At 41.8% G+C, this 16,827-nt stretch overlaps 1 protein-coding gene across 1 annotated transcript in view; it reads right to left on the bottom strand.

Annotated features, from left to right (window-relative positions):
- Positions 1-322: 322 nt before the first annotated feature.
- The window catches only part of ajap1 (adherens junctions associated protein 1), an 83,082-nt gene continuing 66,577 nt past the window's right edge, over positions 323-16,827 (bottom strand). The window contains exons 3-6 of the mRNA XM_035737968.2: positions 9,875-9,962; positions 9,506-9,748; positions 8,034-8,165; positions 323-7,267 (exon numbers count right to left, since the gene is read on the bottom strand). Of these exons, the coding sequence (XP_035593861.1) occupies positions 8,093-8,165; positions 9,506-9,748; positions 9,875-9,962 (404 nt within the window). The 3' untranslated portion in view covers positions 323-7,267; positions 8,034-8,092. The remainder of the gene's footprint in view (positions 7,268-8,033; positions 8,166-9,505; positions 9,749-9,874; positions 9,963-16,827) is intronic.

Genomic DNA, 16,827 nt, shown 5'->3' with positions numbered 1-16,827 from the left:
TTAAATTTGCATCGGGCAGCTTCTTGGGGGATTCTGGTAAAATGCCAGCAAAGTTGGCTGAATTCCGGTAGACCCGACGGAAATGGCCCGATATACTTGGGCCGATTCTGGGCAGTCTTGATTCCAGGCCGAGTCCAACAACCGATTCCGGGCCGATTCAATCAGTTCCGGCCCCCCGGAAGAGGGACGCTTCTGGGCGGATTCCTCATTGTTAGCTGGGTCATATTCAAATTGTTTATTTGTTAATTTGTGTTGTTTCCCCTAAATCTACACCTATAATTATTAGACAAACTCCCCAGCATGACTTTAGGCAGACAGTCTGTTGTGTTTGAAATTTTATTAATAGCAACATCAGAGTACTAAATGTACAGAGGACGAATCCAATGAGAATCGCATTTACAGTGCTTGCAAATACAGAGCTTAGAAGTACAAGAGTAACCAAATCAAAATCACCTGGAAATTCAAACGTTACCAATACCTACAAAAAGAAGAGAGATGTGATCCATAAGACACAAAATAAAAGTATACAACATTTAGCTGACACAGAAACTTACTGTTTATAGTACAGTCCTTCTGTGTGCGTATGTGTGTATGTGTGTACTATATTCATAGATCTTATACAAAATTAACATAGGTACTCGTTGATATATTAAACACAAATATAAAAGTTTAAGAGTCACAAAGTACAAATTTTCAGTTGTTATGGCAACAAGACTTCAGTCAGTTCTGTGTAGTAGTAATAGTAGTATGGATTCTTGTGATTGTTTCTCTGAACAAATTGTTGTTGTGTAGCGCCGTCTGAAAAAAAACACCAGAAAGAAAAATATGTCGTCTCGGTCAGGTGTATGTGTGTGTCTATCGTTTAGCTTTGTGAATGATTTCAATACCTGAAGAAACCTCTTCCCAATATCTCCCAGACATATATCGGCTTGGCTTCGTCTTCTCTGAGAGAGTGACAAGGCAATGCTGAGGCAATGCCTCGCTATCAGGACTGACTCTGTTCCATTCTGATGACCTGTCCAGTGATAACCATGTATCGATTGAGTCGTGCTATCTCAAATATCAACGTTAAACCAGTCCAGATCAATATACACTCCATTTTCAAGGCGTCATACTGAATGTCAGTCCGAGGCCCTTTTTTGTGCAGTGGCATATAGCTATGCTCATAGGCAGATGCGTTTCATGTAACCAGACTCCGCTCAACCCAAAATGGCCGTATAGGAAACGGTGACGTCATTAAATGATAGTTCAAGTCATTGACACTATTGATAAGCACTGGTCAGTACAATAGCTCTTATGAATAGAAAAATAAAAACATGATCTGGAAGGAGAATCGGAGCCCTCCACTTTAGATAGAGGTTAAGCGCACAATACTTGAAGTCATAATAACATGATGAGGGAAGCAGTGTGTGTAATGCAAAAATATGCACCCCAAAACAACCCAGACACCGTATTTATTCCCTTTCTCTAAGTATTTCAGAACAACTAGGAGTATCCGTAACACCCCTGTGCCGAAACGAGCCTGTGGCCAGAAGAATTTTAATGATATCAATCAGTCACAATGTTCATTATGATAACATGTCTTCCCCCATCAGTATAGTGCCATATTGAAATACTTTAAGTCTGAACCCCCTGGCCTGTGATTAGACTGAGAAACAAGACAGATTGATTATTTTAGTTCTGGAGTGTTCATCATATCTCATAGATAGAAAAGGCCTCTTGGGCCATTGAGACGTCAGGCATACGTCAGGCATACAACTAATATTCAATACGATATTGACATGAAGCGAAATACTGCCCAATATGTGTGTGACATCTGCTTTCCTCTTGCTGATGGCACTGACTGACTGCATCCTTTTGTTAATTGACAGTTTGTTTGTCATAGGTGACACATTGGGGACATTCTGTACCGTTAGTGTCAGGGATCACTGAAGACACAGCTGGAGCAGATATGTCTCTTATGTAGACATTTGTTTGTTCACAAAAGGTGTTCAGTCTTTGGTGTCAACTTCATATTTCTCTGATCTTACTCCCCCTCCCATTCAGAGTATACACAAGTCATCTTCACAGTCAAGTGGGCAAACTGTGAAATCAACAATGACATAAAATAGTCATGTTAATGTATGTCCAAGTTGCCTAAAAGGATAACTTAGTGTTACACATTGTGAAAAATGAATAGGTTTTGCATGAGCTAGGTATGTTCTTTCGTGTTTCCTGATTTTCACCTGCCACAAGAATTGATAACCTCAAACAACTTTCTTGAAACACCGATACAAGGTATCAGGTCAAATGTGGAGGAAGGAAGAGTGTACTGTGAACACGTTAGTGAACGACAGCAGAGGTCTGGTTCAGTGCATCATATTCTTCATAACAGATTGAGCAGAGAATCATAGTTATTGTAGTTGGCATTGATATTTCACACTGAGGGAAGAACTGAAATCCTGTGAGTGGCTTATGTCAAGTTACATTTCCTTTGCCATTCCAGTGCTAGTTTAGGTACTCAAGTGACGACCCTAAAGAAAGGTTAGTACACACTACATTTTGAAGTCCTATGGGCGTATTACCATTCATATTTCAAGACACTTGAGAGAGTTATGATATTAATGTTGCAAGGTGCAAGGCTTTCACATGTAACAATTTCACAGTATATCAGGAATTTAAGAAATGTGCATTCAGGACAATGTAATATGACGTTTTGATAATTGATTGAGAGCATATACGAACATCTGAGGCTTGTAGACAGCACTCGAGGAACCTTTCACATGAAAGGAATTGTGCCACTGATATTCCTATGATGTCTCAAACTTCCTTCAGAATATTGAGGCAAAAATATCCAAAGATGTTCATGAGAGGGGAGAATTTTGTGGAAAACAATTAGCGGTATTTCAGTCATCATCATATGAAAGATAGACATAATTACATACCCGATACATTTCAGTACAAGCATTAAACAATGTACTTGTTCTCTGCATATGCATCAGCAGGTGTCCTTTTTTTCAATCTTGCCAGTGTTACCATTGCATCAATGAGTGGTTTACCATGAAAGGGGAGTGAAATATTTACACTAAAAACCCATTGAACCCTTAATCTTTGTTTTCTTTCTGATAATGTATCTATAACTTCAGCTCATGCTTAATAATATTGGGGTCATAGGTCTAATAGTTTCCCCTGCCTTTAAAGAGAAAAATAACACGTCTAGATCTCTAGAGTAGTTACATGTAGTAAATATTACAACACAAATTCTTTAAATAGAAACTCAGTTTCAGTGTCTGACTTTCTCTCATTCCAATTATTATTGGGTTAACATTACTTCCCTTTTCACCATGACTAATCATATTTCCAGAAGCAAATAGAATTCCTATGAAAATGGTGTGTCAGCATTTGATAATTGCACATTGTTTACCAACCAAACCCAAGGCAGCAGCATTCTGATCTCAGCCTAGTATACAATCAAAATAACTTCTCACGTCTGTGTAGATTCTCATGGACGGTAGCTCTGTAACCTTTCACAACCCAAATCCTTTATCAGTATTTAAAATATTGCAGCTTCTATTTAAGTATTGTATTAGTTAGCTAAATATATAATACAAGTACTGCTTGAAAGTGCAGGTAGGAAGCTTGGCACAATGTTAGTTTGTGTTGTGAAAGAAATACTGTAGTTACACATGTAAACAAAGACACTATCCCCGACCTAGCTGAACCTTTCCCAAAAAGGGACAGGTCTTTAAAAATAGAACACACCTGTACACAAATAGAAGCAAATATATATAAAATACATTTACACATGTATAATATACAGTAATTTAGTAACCCTCTGACTATCAGGATAACACTCTTCATTCCAAAAATATATGTTATGTTGACGTAACTCAACCTCAACGTACATGTTGGGCCAAATTGGCATTGTCATTCATGGTGTTTTGGTGTGTGAGGGGAGAGAATAGTGTACTTGGAGTCAATAATGCACCGCAGCCTCTGATCCAAGGTCAGTTCTTTACCCCTCCAGGTGCATAAACATATGATTTAGTGATTTAGGCTAACTCATCTCAGACCTATACTAAAGGTCTACTTCTGCCTTGAGCTCAGGGCACATAATAGCAGAAGCCTGAATCTTGTTTGTCTTCATGAGTAAGTGCAGATCTCAACCCAGGACAGAATCCAGTCCATCTTTACATCTGTACATATTGCGTTCCACACAAAATAATTGCAATCGAGTGTTGTTGTTTTTTGTGCTTTCTACCAACCCACTAGTGTAATGAAAGATTTTTTGCATCGTCCAAGTGTCCTGACTTACCAAATATGGAATTGAATTAACTTATCAATTAATTAATTAATGTATTACATGTGGCCCAGACTTATTGTTTTTGATTGGCTGGTTCTGCATCTCATTGATGATGCTGGAGGTTTTGACAAGGCAAACACACTGATATTCCACAAGCACACATCCATGAGCAACCCCCAAGCACCAGGAAAGTACATTCCTGTACAGCACTTGGCATGAAAGAGCTGAGATTGTATTCCTTCATACAGTAGAGGTGAGGTTTAGGGAGGAACATTATTATACATGGTTGTGACTGCATTCACAGTGCAAGATATACAGCTAATTTGGACTTAATTTGAAGGGATACCTTTTTTTAATTGCTGGAGGGGGATGTGCACATATCAATTTCTTGATTGCATGCATTTCTGACATTATGGTATAGAAAAGACTACTTCCAATTGTAAATACGTCACACACCTTTATAAATCTCCTGTGTGAGGAGATGTTAATATTATCATTCCAATTATAATTTCAATTAGCATGTGCTTGATAAATACAACACAAAAAAAGTATTACAATTCCCCCAAAATACATATCTGAACCTTAGTTATTTTAATATATAATCCCTGAATAATTAGGTACAGCACATTCACTTTTTCTACCTTTTGTTACTTTACAGCCTTATTCTAAAATTAATTTAAAAAAATCTCAAATCTAAACACATTACCCTATAATGATGAGTTTTTTAAATACATTTTTGCAAATGTATTAAGTATTCAGATCCTTTACTAAAATACTCAAAATTGAGCTCAGGTACATCCTGTTAACATTGATCATCCTTGAGATGTTTCTACAACTTGAGCACCAGAGTTCCTCTGTGGAGATGGGAGAACCTTATAGAAGGACAACCATCTCTGCAGCACTCCACAGTCAGGCCTTTATGGTAGAGTGGCCAGACGGATGCCACTCCTCAGTAAAAGGCACATGACAGCCAGCTTGGAGTTTGCCAAAAGGCACCTGAGAAACAAGATTCTCTGGTCTGATAAAACCAACCCTGAATCCCAAGCATCACTTCTGGAGTAGATCTGGCACAATTCCTACGGTGAAGCATGGTGGTGGCAGCATCATACTGTGGGGATGTTTTTCAGAGGCAGGGACTGGGAGACTAGCCAGGATCGAGGGAAAGATGAATGGAGCAAAGTACAGAGAGATCAATGTTGAAAACCTGCTCCAGAGCGCTCAGAACCTCAGACTTGGGTGAAGGTTCACCTTCCAACAGGACAACAACCCTAAGCACACAGCCAAGACAGCACTGGAGTGGCTTTGGGACAAGTCTCTGAAAGTCCTTGAGTGGCCTAGCCAGAGCCCGGACTTGAACCCGATCAAACATCTCTGGAGAGACCTGAATATAGGTGTGCAGCAACACTCCCCATCCAACTTGACAGACCTTGAGAGGATCTGCAGAATCTGAGAAACTCCCCAATACAGGTGTGCCAAGCTTGTAGAGTCATAACCAAGAAGACTTGAGACTGTAATCGCTGCCAAAGGTGCTTCAACAAAGTACTGAGTAAATGGTCTGAATACTTATGGAAATGTCATATTTCAGTTGTTTATTTTAATACATTTGCGAAAATGTCCAAAAACCTGTTTTTGCTTTGTCATAATTGTGTGTAGATTGAGGAGGGGCGATAAAAATCCATTTTAGAATAAGGCTGTAACCTAACAAAATGTGGAAAAAGTTAAGGGGTCTGAATACTTTCCGAACGCACTGTAGTTGAGAGGAGATATTCAATATTTCTTACTAACCGTAATTGTAGAATTAAAATAATTATATTCTTACAAGTTAATTCTAAATTGACACCCTTGTGCAGTACTGCTCATATCCTACCACCACTCATAGTAACTTATCATGTCTTATCACTTGTGAATAATGCTTGGGATGGAAGAGGAAATGAAGACTTATATATTAGACATGACCTGAGGCAGTGTATATGTAAACATACTGCTAATCCTCTCTATTTGCCTTAGCTATCTGGATAACCATTCAGATTGAACTGACCACAACAGGATATAGGGTATGCACTGTTCGAACAGCCATCGAGACAGAAGTTTTGAAGAAATGTAGTAAGCACAATCAAAAACCACTGAGAAATAGGTCATACCGAATGGGGAATTAATCTGGGCTTGGATTCGATACGTGTTTTGAAATCATCCCCTTTGCTTTAATATCTGATTGGACAGCGGCACGTCATTAACAGTCCAAACATTGTGTGGCATGGGAACTGCACTGCTTGGGTTGTGACTGACCTCTTTTTATGTATAAAAATAGACAGACTATTCTGGTTTTAAAATGGGACCTTAAACAATGCCTTAAATGTAAGTGTTGGATAAAGCATTTACCATTATTCTTTTTTTTTCTTCTTGGCCTCAATGAATAGTGCTTCATATAATAAACATTTTTGGGACTTTGCAACACAATTCTTAAAACTACGTCAGAAAAGATATTCAAATACTTATAACATTTTTTTTCTTCACTTTTCTTTAAAAAAAAGATGGAGTTGGTTTGATACAGAGTTAATATAGCAATATTTTAGTTGTCCATAAATTGTTGTTGAAAGTTCCTTCTGTACAGATTGTGGCACATAGTGGCATTATTGGCACATTGTTCAGTAATACAGCTCAGTTTCTTCCACTGTGAGCAGCGTCTCAGAGTCTCCTAGCTCTCCAAGGCAGCTAGTCTTCTTCAAGGTGTTGCTGACGTCAATGGTCTTCTCCTGCACATCCAGTAATATAGCTACACATTAACTCTTAACTACATATCTAAACTACCACAGGTCTCTGGATAATAATATGAAGTGGCAGCGGTATGGCTGCTCGGTTTGTCATAATTTTTAGAAAAATAAATATCTTCATCAGTGTCCAGAGAGAGAGTTCCCACTATCTTACAAAATTGGCCATTGTTTGAGTCACTTCTTTCTCATGGTTGGAAAAGTTTACCAAAGTGTCCTGTGGAGAAAAATCATGACATACTTCATTAAAATTGTCAAAATATCTGTAGAAAATCAATAGGTTTGAAGCAGTAGTTGGAGCAAAATATGTGCCATAACTCCCAGTTGTAAGTACCATGTCACAATGCACCCACACTGCAATACATAGTATATGCTCATCGAACTACCATGGCTCTCCATGTCTTTTAAGACTGCCGTGCTGGAAGGAAGAACTGGGGCGTTTGGGTTCTTTCTCTAAGACCAATGTTTGCATAGATACAATGGTTTTGGGCCTCTTCCTTATTCTATGGTACCTGCAGGCTTTCTATTCCTTTCTGAATCTGGGTCAATAACAGACGTGTGGCCCCCTGGTATTTCAGCCACACTCTGGGCCGGAGCATGTGTTTAACTTTCACGCTTTGAATTTCAAATGGAGGCAGTCCAGCCTATCGTGATGCCCCTTTCCCATAACAAAACATTCAAACAATATTGTACTGACCACATGAATGAGGGCTGCAACTTCATAAATGCTTAATATATGTTTCATAAAGGCAAATAATGACACACTAGGTTGTCGAAAGGAATGAATCAAACATAATCAAGCCTAAACTTCTAATGAACATTTTGAATTATAATAGCGAATGAATGACCTTTGGTGATCTTGCCATTTAAATTGCATTTAGCAAGGCAGTTTATGAAAAATCATCTATGAAATAACAACCATATGCCAAGTTGGTCCCTGGGACAAAATCACCCAGGGACCAAGGGGGAAAAGTGGTACTCACCAGAGCATAAATACAGGAAGTCTATTCCACCCACGTGATGTAAAAAAGACTTCAACTGGTCAGCAGGAGATCTCAAACCACTTCTCTGACACAAAGGCCACAGGAATCAGCTGCCTTTCAGTGGGAGAAGGTCTGTAGGACAAAGGATTGAGACAAAAAGACAGTGAGAACCTGATAGTTACTCATCAACTAAGTCCAGGACACACTCTTATAGAGGTACTTTGGAAAGGAAACCATACCAGTTACATTTGACCCTCTCACCAGGCTCGATTTTGACTCTCACGATATTACCTTACTTAGAATATCTCAACAGCATGGGATATTAGGTGAGAAGGACATGTCCAATAAGAATCCCTATTGTAAAATATCTAGGGTGATGACAACTAGGGTATTAACTTCAGATAGAATGATTATAGATTTGTGTTATTATATAAGGACATGCTTACCCATGCATTACATGAAACCGAAACGGTAAATGACTCCAATGCAACAGACATACGTTTCAAGATCTGTATTATCACATTTTCAATGTACCACATAAAAATAAATAAAAAATAATAAACCCCAATGAGTCGTGCATAACCCATGTCCAAATTACTTGCAAGCTTGCTTAAACCCGTTGGCACGCGTTGGAGCTCAACAAAAATGAAGACAGACATAAAGTCCCGAAGCACCCCACCGTTGTGGTTACTCACTACTCCTAGATATTTCCTCAGTGAAGTATGGCAGTTCCGAGCAGATGTCCTCACAATATCCCCAGCAAGCACAGCTATCAATGCAGACAGTGCTCCTTAGCAGCAACAGATATCCCATGGAAACATGAACTCGTTAATCTTCCACAAGCAATTCTCTCCAGGTCTCGCACGTTGCTAGGCTAACCACGAGGCTGTCAAATACCTCCACGATGAGACGGTAGCTTCAGTCTCTACTAAGTTTTTCTTAACAAAATAATAATACTCTTATAAAATAAACATTTCCCTTCCAAACTCAGTAGGTATGGGGTTTGTTCTATTTTATAGTCTTCTTTCTAGTTTTTCTTCACCAGCACTGATCATGTCTCTCCATCTTTCTTTCTTTCTTTCTTTCCAACCCCTCTCTTTCTTTCCCAGGCCTCCTGTTAACCAGGTCAACTCTCCCATTGACTACCTTAGTGGTCAAAACTTAAACCTTAAAGTAAACCAACCTATTCACTTGTACATTAAATAAATATTTATTCAAAAGAAATGCATTAACAGTATTGCAATTCAATCCCCTTTTAAATGTAATTCCAATTATTTATAACACTATACTTGGTTTTAACAAGGGTATTACATACAAGAGGGATTTACACCATTTCCCAAAGATAGGGCCAGGACTTTTTTCCCAAATATGTAATTTTACCAGGAAAAACTCATAACTAACTCAACAGTGAGAGGGAAGCACTTGAACTGACCCAGAAGCCGAGAGCCAAGAGCAATTTAAAGCCGACATACCTATTTCCATTGTAGGTGGTCTTGTATATAGGGGTCTGCTGGATCATCTCGTCCGTGTAGACGGGCACGGCGGTGCGCACACACTCGTGCGAGCACTGCAGGCTGTCGTTGTAGGCGGTGAAGATGTCCACCTTGCTGGGCACGCGGGCAGGGGTGAAGTCGGTCAGGTTCTGACAGCTCTCCTCCTGCTGGTGGATCTTCCGCTGATGGCTACTGTGACGGCCATTCCCCGACTGTGCACAGCTACAAAAACACGTACCAAAGACAAAAAACAAACATAAAATCATACCTTGTACCACTTCATTGGCATTTCAAAAGTGGTGTATTGTGTGTCGGGAAGTAGTTGCAAAGTAAAGGAATCTTTCCTACCAGTTTTTAAGGACAAGTGTAGTTATCAAGGCTGCGATGACCATAATGAGAGACACAGTGATTGTAATAATCTGGTGAACTGCCAGACCTGCAAAGAGACAAAGACACAAAACACACAGAAACGCTTAGTTCCGAAGGGAACTGTTTTAAAGGCAGGTGGTGATTTGCCATGTTATAGAAAACTATATAGTGATATTTTAAAGATGTTTTTGAATGAGGATATGTGCTCCACATTGCACCTAGGGTGACCACATGTCCCGGATTGTGTGGGACAGTTACGCATTTTGTCCCACGTCCTGAAACCAAACCATCATGTCCCCCATTTTGTCAACAAATTCAAACACCACTCATTTAGAAAAAAAGGTTGATTTGTCCTGTATTTCAGTCAACATTTCCAACCTGTCTCTTGAAGTCATGTTGCGCTTATGAAAAGATACACACTTAGTATACCAAACATTAAGAACACCTGTTCTTTCCATGATTTAGACGGATCAGGTGAATCCAGATGAAAGCTATTATCCCTTATTGATGTCACTTGTTAAATCCACTTCAATCAGTGGAGATGAAGGGGAGGCGACAGGTTAAAGAAGTATTTTCAAGTCTTGAAATAATTGAGACATGGATTGTGTTTGTGTGCCATTCAGAAGGTGAATGGTCAAACCAAAAGGATTTGAACGGGGTATGGTAGTAGGTGCCAGGTACAACAGTTTGTGTCACGAACTGCAACGCTGCTGCGTTTTTCAAGCATAACCATTTTCCGTGTATCAAGAATGGTCCACCAGTCAAAGGACATCCAGCCATCTTGACAACTGTGTGAAGCATTGGAGTCAACATGGGCCAGCATCCCTGTGGAACACTTTGGAAACCTTGTAGAGTTCATACCTCAATGAATTGAGGATGTGCTGAGGGCAAAAGGGGGGTGGGGGGTTCAACTCAATATTAGGAAGGTGTTCCTAATGTTTGGTATACTCAGTGTCAGGGGTGCAACTTTGGTTTTAGAAGTGGGGGGGGGGCATATTATTATTTTTATTGTTATTTATTTTCAGCCGGATAAACACTCCAAACATCCTACCCGGCCGCTCGGAGGCGTCAGCAGGGCCCTAAAGCACACCGTTGCCTCGTTTTGTATCACATTCCAATTATTAAACTGGGGGGATTTCAGAATGTGGACATGTCCCCCCCCCGTACCCAGTGAAAGTTGCGCACCTTCTCAGTGTAGCCTAAACCTATTGATAATGTTAAACACTCGTTGTTGAGATCTAATATTCTGCACAGTGCTAAGATGAGACGTAGGCCAATGTCATAGGCCTATCTTCAACTAATCGTATTTATAAAATCCTTTCGAGCTAAATTCCACCTAAACTTGGAAAGTACAGTTAGGCTTACCACAAAAAGTAAGTAAATAGCCATATTAGACTGACTGATGTGAGGTAATTTAGTCAAACTTGTGAGGCTCTCCATGCTCATTAGTTGCTCATTCAACATATTTTCTGCAACTTTTTCATAAAACAGACACGTGGACTCTCATTTCTGCATCCCCAACTTTTCTGTGAGGTAAAAAAGTAGGCTAGGTGCGCTTCACTTGCTCATTCAGTGCAACAGACTGCAGGGATGTAGTGTTGCCAGAGCATCGGTGACTCCACCACTTCTCCAAATGGTGTTTGTTTAGTAAAGTTAGATCAAAGCTGAATCAATGTCTTGGAAGTTCACACAATGATTAACTAGTATTCTACATAATATAACCAAATATAATAGCATAGTATAACACTACTAGCTAGGTTTCCATCCAATTTGCGACAGATTTTCATGCAAATATTCTAAAATCTGCATAAAACAATATGCAAATATTTCCACCAGAGATGTGCTTCCATCACACTGAAATGTTGCAGTTAGTGATGACATAGTTCACATAATAATAACTTTTGCCATTAAATTAAATTCCCATGTACCAAATGAAAAATACAAGTTAAGTGATTTCCAGAGCATTTTCAACTCTACTGATGGTTTTCTCACAAAAACTGTTGCATTATACAGCAAACGTGCCCACTCTGGTCTTGGCACACGTTCTCTAGCCAACAGCTGGCAGATACAGTGCAGGTAGGCTACCTACATTATGAGATTATTATGGAGAAGAGCGATATTATTTGTATTTGTCAAGCATCGTTATCCATGTCACCAGAATAAGACTCCCATTATTTATTGGTAAGGAGCATCAAATCAAATGAAATCACATCAAATTGTATTAGTCAAATGCACCGAACACAACAGGTGTAGATCTTACTGAAATTCTTACTTACGAGTCCCTAACTTACGAGCCCCTAACCAACAGCGCAGTTTTAAAAAATATGGATAAGAATAAGAAATAAAAGTAACAAGTAATTAAAGAGCAGCAGTAAAATAACAATAGCAAGACTATATACAGGGGGGTACCGGTACAGAGTCAATGTGCGGGGGCACCGGTGAGTCGAGGTAAAATGTACATATTGCACATTCACCACCCTGTGAAGTTCATCATAACTTATTTCATCTGTAGACACATTTTTATTCTTTTTATTTAACTAGGCAAGTCAGTTAAGAACAAATTCTTATTTACAATGACGGCCTAGGAACAGTGGGTTAACTGCCTTGTTCAGGGACAGAACAACAGCTTTTTACCTTGTCAGCTCGGGGTTTCAATTTAGCAACCTTTCGGTTACTGGCTTAACACTCTAACCACTAGGCTATCTGCCGCCCCTAGGCTATCAGCCGCCCCTAGGCTACCTGCCGCCCCTAGGCTACCTGCCGCCCCAATAAAAAACTGCATGCTTTCCCGAGTGGGAGGACCACACAACATATCATTGCATGACTCCAAGTTGACTTAAATATGATGGTTATTATTTCAATATTTGCGCATAAAGGCATTTCGAACGACATTTCTCACATAATTAATTTTACCGATACAAAAATATCCAACTATGTCGTAGGAACAAATTGTCTGTCTGCATTTATAAAATTGCAGTGGCTGTTACGCCTTGGTCTTAGTATTTTGTGTTTGCTTTAATTATTTGTTCAGGCCAGGGTGTGACATGGGTTTATTGTATTGTCGTATTGGGGTTTTTGTAGTTATTGGGATTGCGGCTGAGTAGGGGTGTTGTATAGGCTTGGCTGCCTGAGGCGGTTCTCAATCAGAGTCAGGTGATTCTCGTTGTCTCTGATTGGGAACCGTATTTAGGTTGCCGGGGTTTCACTGTGTATTTCGTGGGTGACTGTTCCTGTCTCTGTGTAGTGTTCACCAGATAGGCTGTAATTAGGTTTCACGTTCCGTTTTGTTGTTTTTGTATATTACGTTATTTTCATGTATCGTCATTTCATTCATTAAAGACATGAGTAACAACCACACTGCATTTCGGTCCGACTCTCTTTCGACAAACGAAGAACGCCGTTACAGAATCACCCACCATACACGTACCGAGCAGCGTGTTAACAGGCAGGAGCCACAGGAGAGGCAACAGAAGCAGCTGCAGTGGGAGAGGCTGCACCACTTGGAGAATTGGACATGGGAGGAAAAACTGGACGGAAAAGTTCCCTGGGCTCAGCCTGGTGAATATCGCCGCCCCAAGGAGGAACTAGAGGCGGGAAAGCGGAGAGGCGCTGGTATGAGGAGGCAGCACGGCGACGTGGATGGAAGCCCGGGAATCAGCCCCAAAAATGTATTGGGGGGAGGCTTACAGGGAGTATGGCTACGCCAGGTAGGAGACCTGCGCAAACTCCCTGTGCTTACCAGGGGGCTAGAGAGACCGGGCAGGCACCGTGTTATGCAGTGGTGTGCACGGTGTCCCCAGTGCGGGTGCATAGCCCGGTGCGGTATATGCGGGTGCATAGCCCGGTGCGGTATATTTCAGCTCCGCGTATCGGCGGGGCTAGATTGAGCGTCGAGCCAAATGCCATGAAGCCGGCTCTACACATCTGGTCCCCAGTGCATCTCCTTGGGCCGGATTACATGGCACCAGCCTTGCGCTCGGTGTCTCCGGTTCGCCTACATAGCCCAGTGCGGGCTATTCCACCTCGCCGCAGTGCGCCTGCACGGTCCGGTCTATCCAGTACCACCTCCACACCCCAGCCCTCCGGTAGCAGCTCCCCGCACCAGGCTTCCTGTGCGTGTCCTCGGCCCAGTACCACCAGTGCCAGCACCACGCATCAGGCCTACAGTGCGCCTCGCCTCTCCTGCAGCTGTCGGAGTCTCCCGCCTCTCCAGCGCTGTCAGAACCTTTCTCCTCTCCTGCGCTACCGGAGTCTCCTGTCTGTTCAGCGCAGTCAGAGCTGGTGGTCCTTCTGTAGCACAGTTGGTAGAGCATGGCGCTTGTAACGCCAGGGTAGTGAGTTCGATTCCCGGGACCACCCATACGTAGAATGTATGCACACATGACTGTAAGTCGCTTTGGATAAAAGCGTCTGCTAAATGGCATATATTATTATTATATTATAGCTGCCAGCCTGCATGGAGCAGTCAGAGCTGTCAGCCTGCATGGAGCAGTCAGAGCTGTCAGTCTGTATGAAGCAGCCAGAGCTGTCAGCCTGCATGAAGCAGCCAGAGCTGTCAGTCTGCATGAAGCAGCCAGAGCTGTCAGTCTGCAAAGAGCTGTCAGTCTGCATGGAGCAGCCAGAGCTGTCAGTCTGCAAGGAGCTGCCAGTCTGCAAGGAGCTGCCAGTCTGCAAGGAGCTGCTAGTCTGCAAGGAGCTGCTAGTCTGCAAGGAGCTGCCAGTCTGCAAACGGCTAGCTTAGTTAGCGGTGTGCGCTAAATAGATGTTTCAATCGGTTACGTCACTTGCTCTGAGACCTTGAAGTACTAGTTCCCCTTGCTCTGCAAGGGCCGCGGCTTTTGTGGAGCGATGGGTAACGATGCTTAGAGGGTGACTGTTGTCGTTGTGCGCAGAAGGTCCCTGGTTCGCGCCCGGGTATGGGCGAGGGGACGGTTTAAAATTATACTGTTACATCTGCAAGGAGCTATCAGTCTGCATAGAGCAGCTAGATCCGCCAGTCAGCCAAGATCTTCTAGATCTGCCAGTCAACCAGATTCTTCCAGATCTGCCACTCAACCAGTCTCTTCCAGATCTGCCAGTCAACCAGAATCTTCCAGATCTGCTAGTCAACCAGAATCTTCCAGATCCGCCAGCCAGCCAGGATCTACCGGAGCCTACTACCTGCCTGAGCTTCATCTCAGTACGGGGCTTCCTCTCAGTACTGGGCTTCCTCTCAGTGCTGTGTTTTCTCTCAGTACTGAGCTTCCCCTCAGTCCCGGGCTTCCCCTCAGTCCCGGGCTTCCCCTCAGTCCCGGGCTTCCCCTCAGTCCCGGGCTGCCCCTCAGTTCCGGGCTGCCCTTCAGTCCCGAGCTGCCTCAGTCCCGAGCTGCCCCTCAGTCACGAGCTGCTCCTCAGTTCAGTGGGGTTCTGGGTGAGGACTATTAGGCCATGGTCGGCGGCGAGGGTGGATTATCCCAGGACGCGAAGGGGAGGAACTATGACATTAATTGAGTGGGGTCCATGTCCCGAGACGGAACCGCCACCATGGACAGACGCCCACCCGGACCCTCCCTATGGTTTTGAGGTGCGTCCGGGAGTCCGCACCTTAGGGGGGGGTTCTGTCACGCCTTGGTCTTAGTATTTTGTGTTTTCTTTAATTATTTGTTCAGGCCAGGGTGTGACATGGGTTTATTGTATTGTCGTATTGGGGTTTTTGTAGTTATTGGGATTGCGGCTGAGTAGGGATGTTGTATAGGCTTGGCTGCCTGAGGCGGTTCTCAATCAGAGTCAGGTGATTCTCATTGTCTCTGATTGGGAACCGTATTTAGGTTCGAACAGCCATCGTATTTAGGTTTCGCTGTGTATTTCGTTGTTGATTGTTCCTGTCTCTGTGTAGTGTTCACCAGATAGGCTGTAATTAGGTTTCACGGTCCGTTTTGTTGTTTTTGTATATTACGTTATTTTCATGTATCGTCATTTCATTCATTAAAGACATGAGTAACAACCACGCTGCATTTCGGTCCGACTCTCTTTCGACAAACGAAGAACGCCGTTACAGTGGCATTTCATGTTTCCATTAGTCCGGTCATGACTTTTTTCATGACTCAGGTAATTAATCTGCATGGAATGCTTGGATGGAAATGTGGTTACTGTTACACACACACAAAAAAAACATTTCGTATGAGATTTTAGGATGGTTAGCTGAATAGTCAGAACAAATTATCCTGTGGCCAAAACTCAACAGGGCGTGCAACTAGGCAGAATGTGCTTTGGTGCTGCCAAATTTAGTTTATTAATGTAGACGACACTGTCCCGCAAAATCATCCTGTTGTCCTGCATTTGCGTATTTTATATGTGATCACCCTAATTGCACCAAGGGCAATCAACTCAAAGTCAGAGGAAGATATCTGTGGAGAGTTTTACTTTAGGTATTGATAAAGATATGATTATTCTCTATATTCACATGAAGCCACGCACCCACATGTTCGATTAGAGTTATTTTATCACTTTTACAACTTCTCTTGAACTGGTGGGAACCTTTAAACTTACATTGAGTTTCTTAACACTTTGCTGATTCCCTATTAGTGAATTCAAAGCCCTAATGCTTGTCACTTGTCAATGTTTGTCAGTTTACCTCAAAAGTACCTCTAATTCAGTTAATACAAATATACATGTTTTTATCTTTGCCCAAGCTTTTTTTGATGGACCCATACAGTTTTTAAGTTCATATTTCGAGTTAGCTATGTTTATTGGACCAAAATGAATTAAACCAATGGGGAATGTTACATTTTGTTTTCCTCACCACACATCTAAATTATAATGTTTTGAATATTTGAAGTCTGTATACTTTGAATTTTGAATCAATTAAATTTGTGTGTAACAACCAATTATTTCTATATACACTAGATGACTGATAAGTGGCGCTGTGTTGAAGCAACCGTGCCTCCATCTTG

Source organism: Oncorhynchus keta, chromosome 27 (genome assembly GCF_023373465.1).
Source record: "Oncorhynchus keta strain PuntledgeMale-10-30-2019 chromosome 27, Oket_V2, whole genome shotgun sequence".
Lineage (NCBI taxonomy): Eukaryota > Metazoa > Chordata > Actinopteri > Salmoniformes > Salmonidae > Oncorhynchus > Oncorhynchus keta.
The sequence above is the reverse complement of the archived record's forward strand: the minus strand, read 5'-3'. Positions and strand labels throughout refer to the sequence as shown.